This window comes from Nerophis lumbriciformis, linkage group LG04 (genome assembly GCF_033978685.3).
Source record: "Nerophis lumbriciformis linkage group LG04, RoL_Nlum_v2.1, whole genome shotgun sequence".
Classification (NCBI taxonomy): Eukaryota; Metazoa; Chordata; class Actinopteri; order Syngnathiformes; family Syngnathidae; genus Nerophis; species Nerophis lumbriciformis.
Window position 1 is genome coordinate 41,065,941 of NC_084551.2, and position 18,165 is coordinate 41,084,105.

At 41.4% G+C, this 18,165-nt stretch overlaps 1 protein-coding gene across 3 annotated transcripts in view; it reads right to left on the minus strand.

Annotated features, from left to right (window-relative positions):
• The window catches only part of ptpn3 (protein tyrosine phosphatase non-receptor type 3), a 92,239-nt gene that overhangs the window by 51,281 nt on the left and 22,793 nt on the right, over window positions 1–18,165 (minus strand). For 2 of the 3 annotated variants that reach the window (XM_061955151.1, XM_061955144.1), the window contains exons 6-19: window positions 17,074–17,118; window positions 16,931–16,983; window positions 14,168–14,285; window positions 13,990–14,077; window positions 13,805–13,893; window positions 13,674–13,737; window positions 11,280–11,482; window positions 11,086–11,211; window positions 10,840–11,001; window positions 9,554–9,626; window positions 9,382–9,456; window positions 9,259–9,315; window positions 7,927–8,083; window positions 7,649–7,818 (exon numbers count right to left, since the gene is read on the minus strand). In XM_061955151.1, the coding sequence (XP_061811135.1) occupies window positions 7,649–7,818; window positions 7,927–8,083; window positions 9,259–9,315; window positions 9,382–9,456; window positions 9,554–9,626; window positions 10,840–11,001; window positions 11,086–11,211; window positions 11,280–11,482; window positions 13,674–13,737; window positions 13,805–13,893; window positions 13,990–14,077; window positions 14,168–14,285; window positions 16,931–16,983; window positions 17,074–17,118 (1,480 nt within the window). The remainder of the gene's footprint in view (window positions 1–7,648; window positions 7,819–7,926; window positions 8,084–9,258; window positions 9,316–9,381; window positions 9,457–9,553; window positions 9,627–10,839; window positions 11,002–11,085; window positions 11,212–11,279; window positions 11,483–13,673; window positions 13,738–13,804; window positions 13,894–13,989; window positions 14,078–14,167; window positions 14,286–16,930; window positions 16,984–17,073; window positions 17,119–18,165) is intronic. The other variant, XM_061955157.1, reaches the window with a different exon arrangement.

The window sequence follows — 18,165 nt, forward strand, 5'->3', positions numbered from 1 at the left end:
AGAGCTAAAGTTGCAAGCTTTTGATTAGCGCTGTAGACAGTTATTAGTGGCGCTATACTGTATTCTTTGAATGACTTAGTATTGCACAATAACAATGTACCCTTAGGATCAGTTGAATTTAAAACACAATTTTATACAAGATATAAAATCAGGGCTTTCCTGCTCCATCTCTACATCAATTTGGGGGTCCTTGACTTGAAAAACGTTGAAGACCTGCCTTACACAATTCATTCTAGCAATTTACAGTATATAAAGCACCACTATGTTACCGCATTGCTCGGTTTCCACTACACTGCTCTGTTTGGTAAGTATAATTGAATCATTTTTGTTTAATTAGATAGCCGGTAACGTATTTTACACTTGAATGACGATTACAAATGTTGATAGATTTACCCTGAGAAATTGACTTCACATTATTTCCGATTTGAATTGTGAAATTACAACTATGCATGCGATTCAATAAAAATCACAGAAGCTGACCAACATACACTAATGCAGTGGTTCTCAAACTTTTTTTGTCATCCCCCACTTTGGACAAGGGGGAGTTTTCAAGCCCCACCTGCCCCCATCGCCCCAACAGAACGCTAATGCCAAGCTTAACATTTTCAAATTTATTGAACATCAAGTAACATCAAGTTGTATACATTCAAACTCAATAACATAAAATAACATCAAGTTCAATAATAAATAAAATAACTGTGCAGCTGTGGTATAACTTGCCCATCCATCCATCCATTTTCTACCGCTTATTCCCTTTGGGGTCGCGGGGGGCGCTGGAGCCTATCTCAGCTACAATCGGGCGGAAGGCGGGGTACACCCTGGACAAGTCGCCACCTCATCGCAGGGCCAACACAGATAGACAGACAACATTCACACTCACATTCACACACTAGGGACCATTTAGTGTTGCCAATCAACCTATCCCCAGGTGCATGTCTTTGGAGGTGGGAGGAAGCCGGAGTACCCGGAGGGAACCCACGCAGTCACGGGGAGGACATGAAAACTCCACACAGAAAGATCCCGAGCCCAGTATTGAACCCAAGACTACTCAAGACCTTCGTATTGTGAGGCAGATGCACGAACCCCTCTGCCACCATGCTGCCTGGTATAACTTGCATCAAGTTCAATAATAAATAAAATAACTTGCATCAAGTTCAATGATAAATAAAACAAAAGTGTTATAACTTGTATCAAGTTCAATAATAAATCAAAAAGTGTTATAACTTGCATCAAGTTCAATAATAAATCATATAAAAGTGTTATAACTTGCATCAAGTTCAATAATAAATCAAATAAAAGTGTTATAACTTGCATCAAGTTCAATAATAAATCAAATAACTTGCATCAAGTTCAAAATAAATAAAATAAAAGTGCCACTTTGCAATCTTTGCAAAAAAAAAGGAGGAGCTATGCATTTGGGAAGACAGGGCAAGTGACAGCACTTTGCCCCGGGAGCGCCACCTTGCTTCACTGTGAAACACATACTTGCCAACCCTCCCGGATTTTCCGGGAGACTCCCGAAATTCAGCGCTTCTCCCGAAAACCTCCCGGGACAAATTTTCTCCCGAAAATCTCCCGAAATTCAGGCGTACCTGAGTGACGTGTCGACAGCATGTTTTCACGTCCGCTTTCCCACAATATAAACAGCGTGCCTGCCCAATCACGTTATAACTGTAGAATGATCGAGGGCGAGTTCTTGGTTTCTTATGTGGGTTTATTGTTAGACAGTTTAATTAACGTCCTCCCAGCACGGAAACAACACACAACAACAGCAGTCACGTTTTCGTCTACCGTAAAGCAGTTCGTCTGCCGTAAACAGCAATGTTGTGACACTCTTAAACAGGGCAATACTGCCATCTAATGTACATGCATATGTGACATTAACATCTAGGGCTTTTAGAGAGTGCAGTGCACAACTGCGCACACAACAAGGAGACGAAGCAGAATGCATCATCAGAGAGGGTGTTCAGCATGGTTAGAAAAATAATGACAGAGAATAGAACAAGGATGGACAATTCAACCCTTAACTCAACAATGAGTAGATGAGTGTTATGTGTGTGTATATGTGTAAATAAATGAACACTGAAATTCAAGTATTTCTCTTATTTATATATATATATATATATATATATATATATATATATATATATATATATATATATATATATATATATATATACAGCTAGAATTCACTGAAAGTCAAGTATTTCTTATATATATATACACAGGTAAAAGCCAGTAAATTAGAATATTTTGAAAAACGTGATTTATTTCAGTAATTGCATTCAAAAGGTGTAACTTGTACATTATATTTATTCATTGCACACAGACTGATGCATTCAAATGTTTATTTCATTTAATTTTGATGATTTGAAGTGGCAACAAATGAAAATCCAAAATTCCGTGTGTCACAAAATTAGAATATTACTTAAGGCTAATACAAAAAAGGGATTTTTAGAAATGTTGGCCAACTGAAAAGTATGAAAATGACAAATATGAGCATGTACAATACTCAATACTTGGTTGGAGCTCCTTTTGCCTCAATTACTGCGTTAATGCGGCGTGGCATGGAGTCGATGAGTTTCTGGCACTGCTCAGGTGTTATGAGAGCCCAGGTTGCTCTGATAGTGGCCTTCAACTCTTCTGCGTTTTTGGGTCTGGCATTCTGCATCTTCCTTTTCACAATACCCCACAGATTTTCTATGGGGCTAAGGTCAGGGGAGTTGGCGGGCCAATTTAGAACAGAAATACCATGGTCCGTAAACCAGGCACGGGTAGATTTTGCGCTGTGTGCAGGCGCCAAGTCCTGTTGGAACTTGAAATCTCCATCTCCATAGAGCAGGTCAGCAGCAGGAAGCATGAAGTGCTCTAAAACTTGCTGGTAGACGGCTGCGTTGACCCTGGATCTCAGGAAACAGAGTGGACCGACACCAGCAGATGACATGGCACCCCAAACCATCACTGATGGTGGAAACTTTACACTAGACTTCAGGCAACGTGGATCCTGTGCCTCACCTGTCTTCCTCCAGACTCTGGGACCTCGATTTCCAAAGGAAATGCAAAATTTGCTTTAGTCAGAAAACATGACTTTGGACCACTCAGCAGCAGTCCAGCTCTTTTTTTCCTTAGCCCAGGTCAGACGCTTTGCGCGCTGTTTCTTGGTCAACAGTGGCTTGACACGAGGTATGCGGCAGTTGAAACCCATGTCTTTCAAGCGTCTCTTGGTGGTGGATCTTGAAGCACTGACTCCAGCAGCTGTCCACTCCTTCTGAATCTCCCCCACATTTTTGAATGTTTTTTTTTTCCACAATCTTGACCAGGGCGCGGTGATCCCTATCGCTTGTACACTTTTTCTGACCACAGTTTTTCCTTCCCTTTGCCTCTCCATTAATGTGTTTGGACACAGAGCTCTGAGAACAGCCAGCCTCTTCAGCAATAACCTTTTGTGTCTTTCCCTCCTTGTGCAATGTGTCGATGGTTGCCTTTTGGACAGCTGTCAAATCTGAAGTCTTCCCCATGTTTGTGTAGGCTTCAGAACTGGACTGAGAGACCATTTAAAGCCCTTTGCAGGTGTTTTGAGTTAATCAGCTGATTAGTTTGTGGCACCAGGTGTCTTCAAAATGTAACCCTTACACAATATTCTAATTTTGTGACACACGGAATTTTGGATTTTCATTTGTTGCCACTTCAAATCATCAAAATTAAATGAAATAAACATTTGAATGCATCAGTCTGTGTGCAATGAATAAATATAATGTACAAGTTACACCTTTTGAATGCAATTACTGAAATAAATCAAGTTTTTCAAAATATTCTAATTTACTGGCTTTTACCTGTATATATATATATATATATATATATATATATATATATATATATATATATATATATATATATATATAGCTAGAATTCACTGAAAGTCAAGTATTTCTTATATATATATATATATATATATATATATATATATATATATATATATATATATATATATATATATATATATAACCTATTTTTATGGGCTTTCCTCTTGGTGATGTTAAGTTCCTGTTGTACGCTGTCATACAGTATATGCCTTGAGCTCTTATTTTGAAGGCGCTAAGCACGCAAGTGAGGTCACGTGGTGGAGTGGAGCGAAGGTTTTTGAAAAGAAGGTAAATAAAGGGTCCTTGTGTAAACTGGAGATTCCGTGTTTGTTATTTTGTAGTTTCATACAGTATAGGCGACATATATAAACCCTCGGTTACATTGGTGGCAGCGGTGGGATGATTATCTGAAACAGGTGGCTTTCGCCTATAACACATCTGTGCATGCCTGCACCAACTACAGTCCGTACTATCTACTTCACGGACGGGAGGCTCGTGTTCCAGTGGATGTGTTGGTGCCGTCTCACCTGGTGCGCTCAGACTTGCCTCTTTCTCATGCAGACTTTGTGGCCTCGTTAGCAGAGAGGCTGGAGACTGCTTTCGCTGGTGCCAGGCAAGGTGGCGCCAACGCTTACGAGAAGCAAAAGCTGTACTATGATGGAGCTGTGCGTCACCGGCCGTATGCAGTAGGGGATCTGGTTTGGCTACGTAATCCGACAGAGGACAGGATGAAACTTGCTCCCCACTGGAAGGGGCCCTACAGGGTCCTGTCTGTGTTGGACTCTCAAGGGGAACCTGGACTCACCTATCATATTGACAACCCTTTGGAGTTTGATGGACGGGGGCAGGTCGTCCATTATGATAGACTGAAACCATACACACTACCGATGGCTGCTGGTTTTTCAAATGGCCTGTCTGCTTCGCCTTCTCCTAGTCAGGCTCCCTCATTGCTGGACGAGGGGTCGCCAGAGGGGGGTGCTAGGGCTGACGAGCCGCTGATCTCTGGTGACACAGGGACTGTTCAGATTACAGGCACCAGAGAGCCACTACAGACTGTTTCTCGTTCTGGGAGGAATGTGCCACAACCAGTTCGTTTCAAGGACTTTGTCACTTTTGGTTAGCTGTTTAGAAATAGAAGAAATTAAACAAAAATTTGGGCTTTCGGTTAAAGATTGTCAAGGTCACTTAACATGTTCTTACTGTGATGGCACATGTTTCATATGTGTATAGTATGTCTGGAGGCTATTGTGTATCAGAATTTTCTGGTGTACGTGGGAATAGTGTGGCATGCGTGACTGTGCAGTGGTGTGAGGGGAACATGCATATATATATATTTTTTTTGTGTGTGTGTTAACTCCTGTGTTTTTTTTTACTGCCTGTGTTATTTTTGCATATTATGTTATGGTGTTGAAACGAGGACGTTTCTTTTTGTAGGAGGGGAGGTATGTAACCTATTTTTATGGGCTTTCCTCTTGGTGATGTTAAGTTCCTGTTATACGCTGTCATACAGTATATGCCTTGAGCTCTTATTTTGAAGGCGCTAAGAGCGGAAGTGAGGTCACGTGGTGGAGTGGAGCGAAGGTTTTTGAAAAGAAGGTAAATAAAGGGTCCTCGTGTAAACTGGAGATTCCGTGTTTGTTATTTTGTAGTTTCATACAGTATAGGCGACATATATAAACCCTCGGTTACATATATATATATATATATATATATATATATGTGTGTGTGTGTGTGTGTGTGTGTGTGTGTGTGTGTGAAATACTTGACTTGGTGAATTCTAGCTGTAAATATACTCCTCCCCTCTTAACCACGCCCCCACCCCCAACCACGCTCCCCACCCCCACCTCCCGAAATCGGAGGTCTCAAGGTTGGCAAGTATGGTGAAACAGCACAGCTGTATGATCAGCTCCCATTTCCTCACACAGTGTAGAGAACAGTCGCGCTTTCAGTGGTCGTGTTTTGATCAAATTTACCGCGCTCACATCTGTTAAAACCTCATTGAGTTCGGGGCTGAGCTGCCTTGACGCGAGTGCTTCCCGGTGAATGACACAGTGTGTCCAATGCGCATTTGGCGCAACCCTCTTTATTAGAGACTGCAGCTTGTTTCTTGACCCTGCCATGGTCTGTGCGCCATCAGAGCAAAAGCCCACAGTTTTCCCATTTAAGGTCGTGTTCTTTGAGGAAACTGTCCATTATCTTGAACAGCTCATCAGCAGAGGCTCTATTTTTGATGTATTTGCAAAACAGAAAAATCCTCGCACAGTGACTCGCCATTCACAAAGCGGACGTATGCGATGAACAGGCAGTCTTTATTGCTGTCAGTAGCTTCGTCCACTTGTAAAGCAAAACGACTTTCTTTTCATTTGTCTCCGAGTTGTTCCTCAAGATCACTTGCAATGTCGCGTATACGTCTCGCAACTGTGTCGTTTGACAGTGGGACAGCTTTTCATTTTGCTGCGCTTGTCTCGTCAAGTTTGTTCCGCTTAGCCCCGCCCCCATTAGTTACTGTTGCTATGTCTGTCAAACTTTTGCTCCTACCTAGAAATTTAAAGCCTACAGGAAAAATAAGTAATTTACATTTATTTATATAGCGGATTTCACAGACAGAATCACAAAGTGATTTACAGTGTGTATAGAAAATGAAAGCATAGTAAAAAAAAAAAAATCTAAAAAAATAAAAATTAAAGTGAAATTCCCTCCCGTTCCTCGCGCCCCACCTGTCATGTCTCTATTCCCCACCAGTGGGGCGCGCCCCACACTTTGAGAAACGCTGCACTAATGGACGACAACAAATATACAAATAATACTGTACCTATAAAATGCTCGTATAGGTGACAGTATTGCTTTGCAAACACTTTCCTGTTCCCTCTCCATTTAGTGTCTGTTAAAAGTCCTCAAAGGGTAAGAAGTTTTACTTTATTCTAGTGTTATGTGGCAACTTGTCCACGGTGTAGCCCGCCTTCCACCCGAATGCATCTGGGATAGGCTCCAGCAACCACCGCATTACAATCTCAAACAAACAGAATAAGTTTGGAGCTAAAGTCATAGAGAAGTTTCTTAAGCGCAAAAATTATGACTAAAGTGGTCAAGCTGTATTTTCATTTAAATTTAAATTGTATTAATAGTTTATTTAAGAAACATGTATATTGTAATTATTATTAATTTAGTTAGAATGTATTTATTTCAGCACTGCGTAATTGTATGTAAATGTATTTTTCATCAGTTTTTCAGAGTCCCTTCTTTTGCAGTATATTTTATTAGTACAGTATTTATTTTTGTACTCATCTATAATCTTAACATATGATTTCATATTATTTGACAAAGTTCCTCCTTTTACACTGTAAGTAAGTGAAATATAAATTAGTGAATATGATTAAAATGTAAGTCAGTGTTAATATTTGAGTGGGGCCCCTCTGTAGTGGAAAAGCCCAAGGTCAAGAGGGTTAAGAACCCCTGCAGTAGTTAACATGCAGTATATTTATACTTGTATATCAGTTAGAAAAGATCCCTAAAATTGCCTTTATGGTTAATAAAAGTATCATGGCGACAGCTTACACTGCAAAAAAATAATATAACAACAACTTGGAAGTCAACCAGCATCACAGAAATGATCCTGAGTCAGTTATTATCTTTGTGTTGGACCAGTGAGGATTAGGGACAACATCCCTCCTAAAGAATTAAAAGGCATTAAACGCCCTATTATGAAGAACTAAATGTGACTGGCTAAATCCCGCTTAAAATAAATACAGCTAAATACATTTTAGTGCAGTTTTTCAGTCAAGTACCTCAAAGTGGAAGCACACAGTGCCAGATTGAATCCCTTTCTCCAGCTGTCGCATCGATTCGTCCAACGTCGTGACCGACTGACCAGGTGACTGCAGCCCATCTCCTTTGGAGGGGCTCGTGAGGGGGAGGACGGGAGGCAACTGCAGTAGGACCGTTGCTCGGCCAGGACCTGAAAAAAAAGACACAAACAAGTGTGTGATGGCTAGTAGAGGACGCGCAGTGTTGACACGCCGCCCCATCAGCACATTTTTCCCTATTTGCATTTCCACCAGCAGACCTTTGCGTTTGATGAGCAGGGCCAGCTCTCGGGAATGTGACTCTCTACTGGCCCGAATGAACATGACCACCTGGTCGTGTGTGTGTTCAGAAATGTCTCGACCATTGATGAGCACCACTTGATCTCCCTCCAGCAGTTTGGGCTCACATCGGCCAGCCTAGAGACGAGTCAAGGTCACTGAACAGCAAACATTTCCACTCCATACAAATCCATCCATCCATAGGAGACCATCATTGACTGTATATGAAGGTGGATGTGCTTTGACACTATTTCCACATTCACCCACTCACACACACATTCACACACACAATTACACACTGATAATAAATAAATGATAAATGGGTTATACTTGTATAGCGCTTTTCTACCTTCAAGGTATTCAAAGCGCTTTGACAGTATTACCACATTCACACACACATTCACACACTGATGGCGGGAGCTGCCATGCAAGGCGCTAACCAGCAGCCATCAGGAGCAAGGGGTGAAGTGTCTTGCCCAAGGACACAACGGACGTGACTGGGATGGTAGAAGGTGGGGATTGAACCCCGGTAACCAGCAACACTCCGATTGCTGGCACGGCCACTCTACCAACTTCGCCACGCCGTCCCTATGGCGGGAGCTGCCATGCAAGGCCCTAACCACGACCCCATCAGGAGCAAGGGGTAAGTGTCTTGCCCAAGGACACAACGGACATGACTAGGGTGGTGGAAGCCAGGGATCGAACCAGGAACCCTCAGGTTGCTGGCACAGCCGCTCTCGCCAACCGAGTCACGCTGTCCCCGGCGTCATTTATCCATTCCCTTCATCATTTGTATATATTATTTATACTATAATTATTCTGTATTAAGAGCTTTTGTGTAAAATTATTTCTTAAAAGGAAAAATGTATACTGTTTTCAATGGACCATTTGGAACGGATTAATAACAAAAACCTGAGGAACCATTGTAAGTCAATTTTCATCATTAGTTTGGGCTTTACTATTTTAAGTTACTGGCACACATACATCTTGGCTTATGCCAGTTTAATATTACCTATATAAAAACTAACGTTCTTAATAACTCATTCATGCACAATGTATAAAGCATTCATTATGTAGTACACACATTTAAAAATGTGACATACACTTACTTAAATTCCATTAAAATTCCATGGAAATATTTAACATAATTTCCCAACTTCTTAAGGCTACATGGTGGCCAATATGACTTGAAACTAGTGACTGCTGCCAATAAGAAATTAAGTAAGAAAATGTTCCGAAGTAATCTGCCAGTGTCACCCACTGCTGGACATTAGAGAGATTGCTTACTGTACATATTGCCATAAAGCTCTTACCGGAGAGTCAGGTTTAACTTGGGATATGGATAAAGGAATCTTCTGGTCCACGCCACCCTATGAGGAGTTAGATGGAATAAGAATGGAGTGACGTACTACACTAACAACAATTGTGACACTTACTTTAACATTAAAGCCAAACTTGCCCTCGAGATCGGGAATAATGCGAATTAGCAGCAGGTCGCCGTCAGACAGGGCCTGTTGAGTAAACACTCACAATAAACAAAACAAATTCACAGAATATTCATACATTCATATGGACAAATGTGCAAAATGACAGATTATGATGACAGACCTTGTTGTACACGGAGGTGTTGACACCATCATCATCTGTTGTACCATCCTCAGATTGTAAAACACCGTCCGCCCTTCGAGAAATAAGAAACATTGAAAGACATAAGAACATGGAGGTAATTGGTGATTGCACTTTGGCTGTAACAAACCGCACAAGGGTAAACTTTGTTATGTTTGTGGTCCCCTAATAAGTCTATTGCAACTTACAACTAAGACTCATTTGTTTGTAAAAGCATGACAGGTTTAGTCATGAAAGAGATCAGTAACAATGTAAATGTATGTGTTTGGAAAAGTGTATGATTTTACTTGCCGGATCAACTGGAATATAGCAACCATAGCATCCATTTTAAAGTCCTTCTGTTCTCGAAGGTCTCTCCACTGCTCAAAAACAACACTGTTAAGTATTCTGTTTTTTCTACTAGCCTTTTGGTGGCTGCTTTTCTCTTTTTTTTCCCAACCGCAATGAGGGCATGTGCATGTGATCGAGACAGTCGTACGCCAATATGGAATAAATTTATTTAGTAATTGTGAGATATCTTTTTGTACATTATATTCTTTTAAAACACAAATTATAACATATGCTAGCCGGTATTCTTCTTCTGATATTTTTTCGTTTAAATGTTTTTAATTTTGAGGCAATGACAAACAGCAGCAACAAATGTGATCCCCTATAGCTACCTACTCTGCTTCCTGAGAAAGTGATTGTTGTTGTTTGGGGACACATTTTCTATACCTAGTCGATTTTGCTTGCTTGGCTGCTTCAAAATAGGAAAATCAGCTTAGATGAGGCCCAGGTGGAGCAGTTCATTTGAATTTTGTTTACCATCACATCCATTTTCGACCGCTTATCCCCCTTGGGGTCACCATCAAATCATCCAGTCAAATATCTACTGTTCCAAAATTAAAGTCTTTTTCAATTAAAGTGAAAGTGTTTTTAAGAGTTAACACGCCAGTCATGAGAAACTCAGCAGTTAACCCCGGCCGAGTCATACCGAAGACTATAAAAAAAATGGGACCTGTTACCTCCCTGCTTGGCACTCAGCATCAAGGGTTGGAATTGGGGGTTAAATCACCAAAAATGATTCCCGGGCGCGGCACCGCTGCTGCCCACTGCTCCCCTCAACTCCCAGGGGGTGAACAAGGGGATGGGTCAAATGCAGAGGACAAATTTCGCCACACCTAGTGTGTGTGTGACAATCATTGGTACTGTAACTCTTTAAACTAATCATGAACTAAATATATTTTAAAGGGCCCACAGAATGGAAAGCAAAGAGAAGAAATGCGTACTGATGTAGCGAAGCATCTCCATCGCTGTCCTTGCTGCTGCTGACTGATGCCCTGTATGTGTAGAAAACGTCTTCCCCTTCGCACACATCTTTCAGTTCGCTACTCAGCTCCATGGACGATGGTCGGATTTTGCGGATGCCGTGGCGAATGCGAGGACTCCGCCTGTCACAGAGATGCGACACCGTGGGAATATGAAAGAGTCAGATGAATTTGTAGACTCTTGCTTGGATGGAGGCTGCACTGTACCAGTTGGGGGTGTTGGGAGGTGATCGTGACGGAAGACTCTTGGTCTCAAAATATTCTGAAGAAATGGATCGCCGTAGGACAGGGTTCCACACCATGCCACCTACTACACGATGGCACACGGGACCACTTGAAATTCCAAAAATGAAAAACTTTTGAGTATTTCTGCCAAGAAAAATTACGTGTTCACAGCAGACCTTTCATTTTTACTGTATGTCAAGCCCAGGTGATGATTTATCAACTTCCTGTAAGAATGAACCGTGCTGTTGTTGTTTTTGGGGCTCTTGGCGGTCCGGTTGTAGCTAAAAAAAGAGTGATGGTCCACACAGGAGTGCCATAGGTTTTTGCAGGTCTTTGGACAGGGCAGGACCAGCGACACCATACAGTCTTGGGTCTCCCCCTGCAGCATAGCATGGGTCGAAGTCACGTGATCTCTCTATTACAGGGATAATCAACTGAATTACTATGGAGGCCACATTTCCAGAAAGCTAAGGATGGGGGGAAAGACTTCTCTCTTCGCTATTAGTCTTATTTTGTATACTGAACAAAATATAAACGCAACACTTTTGTTATTGCTCCTATTTTTCATGAGTTGAACTCAAAGATTTACAATTTTTAATATATACACAAAAGACCTATACCTCTCAAATATTGTTTACAAAACTGTCTAAATCTGTGTCAGTAAACTTCTTCTTTGCCAAGATAATGTTTGCCAAGCATGTTTATTGCACAGGTGTGCCTTATGCTGCCCACAATAAAAGGCCACTCTGAAATGTGCAGTTTTGCTTTATAGGGGGTCTGGGGGAGTCAGAAAAGCAGTCAGTATCTGATGTGACCATCATTTGTTTCATGCAGTGCAACACATATCCTTCGCATAGAGTTGTTTAGGTTGTTGATTATGGCCTGTGGAAAGTTGGTCCACTCCTCTTCAATGGCTGTGCAAAGTTGCAGTTATTGCCAGGAATTGGAACACGCTGTCGTATACGCTGATCCACAGCATCCCAAACATGCTCAATGGGTGACATGTCAGGTGAGTATGCTGGCCATGCAAGAACTGGGATGTTTTCAGCTTTGAGGAATTGTGTAGAGATCCTTGCAACATGGGAGCATGCACTGTCATGCTGCAACATGAAGTGATGGTCTCAGGTAAATGGCACAACAATAGGCCTCAGGATCTCATCACAGTATCTCTGTGCATTCAAAATGCCTTCAATAAAATGCACTTGCGTTTGTTGTCCATACCATATGCCTGCCCCCACCATAGGCCACTCGATTTGACACCACACACTCTGTCTGCCATCTGTCCTAAACAGTGAAAACTGGAATTCATCAGTAATGAGAACACATCTCCAACGTGCCAGACACCATCGAATGTGAGCATTTGCCCACTCAAGTCGGTTATGACGACGAACTGCAGTCAGGTTGAGATCTCGATAAGGACGAGCATGAAGATGAGCTTCCCTGAGACTGTTTCTCACAGTTTGTGCATTAATTATTTGGTTATGCAAACCAATTGTTGCAGCAGCTGTCTGGGTGGCTGGGCTCAGACGATCATGGAGGTGCACCTGCTGCATGTGGAGGTCCTGGGCTGGTGTGGTTACATGTGGTCTGCGGTTGTGAGATGTACTGCCAAATTCTCTGAAACGCTTTTGGAGTCGGCTTATGGTAGAGAAATTAACATTCAAGTCAAAGGCAACAGCTCTAGTGGACATTGCTGCAGTCAGCATGCCAACTGCACGCTCTCTCAACTTGCGACATCTGTGGCATTGTGCTGTGTAATAAAACTGCAGAGGAAGAGTTATTTTATGTATATAATAAAAGTTTTAGATCTTTGAGGTTAACTCATGAAAAATAGGAGTAAAAACAAAAGTGTTGCGTTTATTTTTGTTCAGTATATATTCAGCAGAACCGGCGTCCTCTACAATAGACATTTGATTTTGGTCTATTTATTTTGTCAGAGCTCCAGGAGCGCTCTGTTGTTTTTAAAGACCTTCTGCAAAAAGGTGAGTCTCTCACAAGGGTTTTGAACCAAACTCACAGGCCACCAGTTGAGTAGCCTAAATGATGAAAAAGAGAGGACCTCAAATGGAACCTTGTGGAACACCACTAGTGTAACTAAAGACATTGAACAAATGACTGCATCTGTAGTAAACAAGCTACATTAAGACATTTAGTTAAATAAAAAAATAAAAATTTAAATGTGTAACTTCCAAAAAGGAGAGAAGAGGAGGGTACCGGTACATGAGGGGTGTCCTGAAGAAAACCTCAGTTATGTAAATCATAAGTTAGGACACCAGCGTTCTATGTTTGCTTATAAGGTTAAAATGTAAATGCACTGCTCTGCCAATGTGTTTACAGTGGTCCAAGTTCCTCTATACAACAGGAGCACGCTAGTGTTTTTAGCAATTTGCTGAAAAATATTTGTCTCCCAAGTTTTGAACTAAACCTGAGGGCCGGTATTGGTTCCTTTCTTGCCTAGATTTGACCCCCAGGCCGCAAGTTGAATAGCCCTGCTCTACTATATGTGGCACAGACAAATACATAGGTCATGGTCATCCTAAATGATTTGCCTATCCTTAAAACATACTTACATGCTTTTGTTTGAGATCCATAAGAAAGCGTTTCCTCTTAAATGAAATCTTGATAATGTTGGCCCTGCATGGGATTATAAAATGTCATTTATAAGGCAAAACACAATTCAATTAGTGCGGCCATCACTCACCAGGGGAAAAAACTGGAGCAAATCATATTAGAGAATATTGCAACACCACTCGATGCCAAGCCCACCATTACGGGGGCATTATTGGTGTCCTGTAAAGACACAGAGGGCAATGAGCACAGAAGGATGTTTGAAGAAGAAGTTCAAGTGCAGCATGAAATCAGTTTCAATGTAGAAAGCTATGATACCAGGGCGCTGTGCAGCTCCACTCCGTACAGCTCCAACGTCCGTGCTGTGTTGAGGAAACACAACTCTGCCTCACTTTGCTTCAGGCCCCTACATGCACACACACACCAACAATCATACAATCAAATTAAAACACAAAGCACAGCAGGTGTCTGGGTGGACACAGTGGAAAATAATTACTTATGCTGTGGATGCAGATCTTCCACTTTGGACAGGAAGTCGTCATTCTGTTCAGGAATGAAGTGGCACTTTGACAAGTAACCATTTTGCTGGGATGGGCCGTGATCCCCTAGCTCAGCTAAAGGTCACAGAGACACGGTCGATGTGAGATGATGCAGAATATGGACAAAAGTCTTGGGACACAGGACAGATCTACCACAAATATTCTAATTAGGGCTTCTATTCAACTAACAGCGGAGTCTCCTACAGTCACTGGTATGTGGTCTACAAAAGCAAAGAACTGCAGGTGTCTACAGTAATTAGCGCCCAGTGAAAAAACATTGGCAAACCAGCTGTGGTTCTAGACAAACTCCTGATGTATTTTTGAAGATAATACTAGCTATTTTAAGTGGTCAGCATCCTGGGGCACTGTCTACCTTTGCGTGTCCTTTAAAGTGTGGTAACTCAGCTTGTTGGAGACAAAATAAGGGGTTTGAGAAGCAGTGTGTGTGTGTGTGTGTGTGTGTGTGTGGTGTGTGGTGTGTGCGTGTGTTTGTGTGCGTGTGTGTGTGTGCGTGTGTTTGTTGAGTTGAATATATGCTGGTCACATGGGTATGGGTGGGTGTGTGCGTAAGCACGCATTTACTGAAAGGCAAAGTATGTTGCCTTACAGTCAGTGATCAGGTCAATGCAGACTTCAGCGCAAAGAAGAGTGAGGATACTCCAACTGATGGGCTTGCTGGTAAATTACACTTCAAAACACACCCAGATGGTACTTTGAATAAAACTGTTAGGACGTTATGAACAAACAAATGTTGTGCATTCGATTCAAGTCAAACATTCTAAAAAATGTTGCTGTATGACATTTGGACAATAAAATTGCATTTGTGTCAAAATATTGGGGTCTTTTGTAAAGTTATGCAAATAATTTACTGTGATTAATTTTAAATACCGTAATCAAAATGCAAAAGTGTGATTAATCTGATTTAAAAATGTTGTTTGACAGCACTAATAATAATTAATTACATAATTAAATTAATTAGGTAATAGAAGACCATATGGCCAAAAAGAGCTTTGTTTTGCTTTAAACTTTGGCGGAGCGGGGTATCCCCGCTGCACTCGGGCTGAAGGCCATCTCATCGTAGGGACAAAGCAGATAGACAGACAACCTTTCACAGTCACATTCAAACACTAGGGCCAATTTAATCCATAGTTGTGAAAATGGTATGGTGAAGGGCTCCAGTGCACAAAAGCATATTAGTATGCAAGTTTAATGTGGAAGAACTAGGGCTGGGCGATATGGCCTTTTTTCGATATTTTTAGGCCATATCGCGATACACAATATATCTCTCGATATTTTACCTTAGCCTTGAATGAACACTTCATACATATAATCACACCAGTATGATGATTCTATGCGTCTACATTAAAACATTCTTGTTCATACTTCATTAATATATGCTCATTTTAAACTTTCATGCAGAGAACGAAATCACAACTAAGTCATTTACCAAAACTGTATTTATTAAACTGTTATTAAGCAGTGGCACAAACATTCATGTCATTTCCAAAACAGAAAGTGCAAGATTGTCAGAGACATTTTAAAACAAGCTATTAGTGCACTTTTGTGCATGACGTCACTAAGATGACTTATCAAAACAACACTAAATTAAAGTGCACTTTTTGTACAGAACGCCACTACATTAGTTTAAAAACATGATGTCACACAAGATATTTCAATAAGTGTCAAATAAAAATGACCTGCATAATAGGAAATCAAATAGTGTATGTCCTTCGCTATGTGGTAGGTTCCTGCGGACATTATCTCCTTTTGTCGTGGATTCTTTTTTTCACACAGTGTTGATCTGGAAATGTTTGCCTCGGCATTTTGATGGTGTGGGCGTGTGGCACCGAACAGAGATGTTGACATGCGGAGTAAGCACTCTTGATTCTCTAGGGGGTGACTTTTCAAATGATGCTACATATTAGCAGTAATGCTACTTTTTGTAGAAACGCTTTTGCCCCACACTTGACAAATTACGGTTGTCTGTTCGACATATTCCCACTTGAAGCCAAACCACCGCCAGACGATGGACCCCCTGCTGTTTTTCTTGGGAATTAATTCTTCCTTCATTTGTTACCAGATTCGCACCTTCTTTCTCTCGTATTACCAGTCGCACCGCAGCTAACTTTAGCCATGCTGCTACGTCTCTGCGCCGCGAGGGCGTATACGTATGTGACGTATGACGTGACAGTATGTAAGAATGTGCGCTTGCTGTCTGAGAAGGAGACACAAGAAAGAGTGGGAAGAGCCTGTCGTGTTATGCCAGCAGCTAAAAGCAACTGCGTGAGAACGTATACTCTGATATCACGATACAGTCATTTTCTATATCGCACAGAGACAAACCCGCGATATATCGCGTATATCGATATGTCGCCCAGCCCTAGGAAGAACTATGTTAAACATCTTTGGAATCACCCAAAATAGAAATTGTTAGCCACGCCATATCTCAGGTCCAACATGAGTAACCCCTAACCATGTAAATGTTGGTCGACATGGATGAATATACAAACAAAAATCCCACAAATACACTTGTAAATCGTGCAGTCTTCTCAGAAGTTCCAAGTTCCATAGTTTTCTTAAATGTTCACTTCCTGCTGTCCCAATAATTTTGCCACATAAGGTAACTGAATAGGAGCTGCCTTAAACTAGAGAGCATATTCAACAGGCACAGTTGTTATTATTAAGTCATTAATCACTGGTTGCTCTGGGAGGAGACTTACACTGCACGGCATAAGAGGCCAATACGACAGCTGCGCTCAACGGGCACTGCAACCTGCCATTACCATGACACAATGCAACAACTATTAAAAGTGCACACAAATGTGGGAGGATGCTTGCATTCAGGCTTGTAATGTGTACTAACCTGCCCTCTTTAATGTCACTCCTGATCTGGAGGAAGTAAAGGTGCCTGCAGAAACCAAACAAGAGCTACTTTATTATCATATACAGCAAGTCTGTGTAAAAACGTTATTTTCAAGCTGTAAAATACAAAATAAGGAGTTTTCTGTGAGATTTGTTAAAAGGTACAAGCTTAAGAGACAGTCGTGATCCAACAATACAAGAGTTATTCACAAATCTGTGCTTTTATAAAGATAATAATCTTCGGTATGTTGATGTTTATTATTGCATTAGTAGTACACAATAATTTGAACAATAATACAAGAACAAATATACCGCATTGACTCAAATATAAGATAAAGTCAAATTGTTTGAGGACTGGTTCATGGATCACAATTAGCTCAAAATTAGCATCGTAAGAATTGTTTGGGACCACCTGGATGGTTTGCATGTGTAAATGTCTAAGACTTCTTGCCTTTGCCAATACAATGTCAAGTTTGTTTTCTAGTGCAGTGGTAGCTGACGCTAGCTTTATTGAAGAGCAACTCTCTCCAAGCAAAGCTAGTGTCTCTGACCATCTTTTCTTGGTTAAAGATCGTAACGCGTTAGTAACATGCTACGTTACACCGATATCAGCAGTAAAGGCATTGTAATTATACTAACTTGTAATACACTTTTTCACCACTTGTGGCAATAATGACAATATCAAATAAACAGAAGAAGTCTGGAGTTAAAGTCCAGAGAAGTTTCTTGAGCACAAAAATAAAGACTAAAGTGGTTCAGTTCAGTTCAGTTCAGTTCATTTATTTATTTCATCCATAAAAAATCCATCCATCCATCCATCCATTTTCTACCGCTTGTCCCTTTTGGGGTCGTGGGGGGTGTTGGAGCCTATCTCAGCTGCATTCGGGCGGAAGGCGGGGTACACCCTGGACAAGTCGCCACCTCATCACAGGGCCAACACAGACAGACAGACAACATTCACACTCACATTCACATACTAGGGCCAATTTAGTGTTGCCAATCAACCTATCCCCAGGTGCATGTCTTTGGAGGTGGGAGGAAGCCGGAGTACCCGGAGGGAACCCACGCAGTCATGGGGAGAACATGCATACTC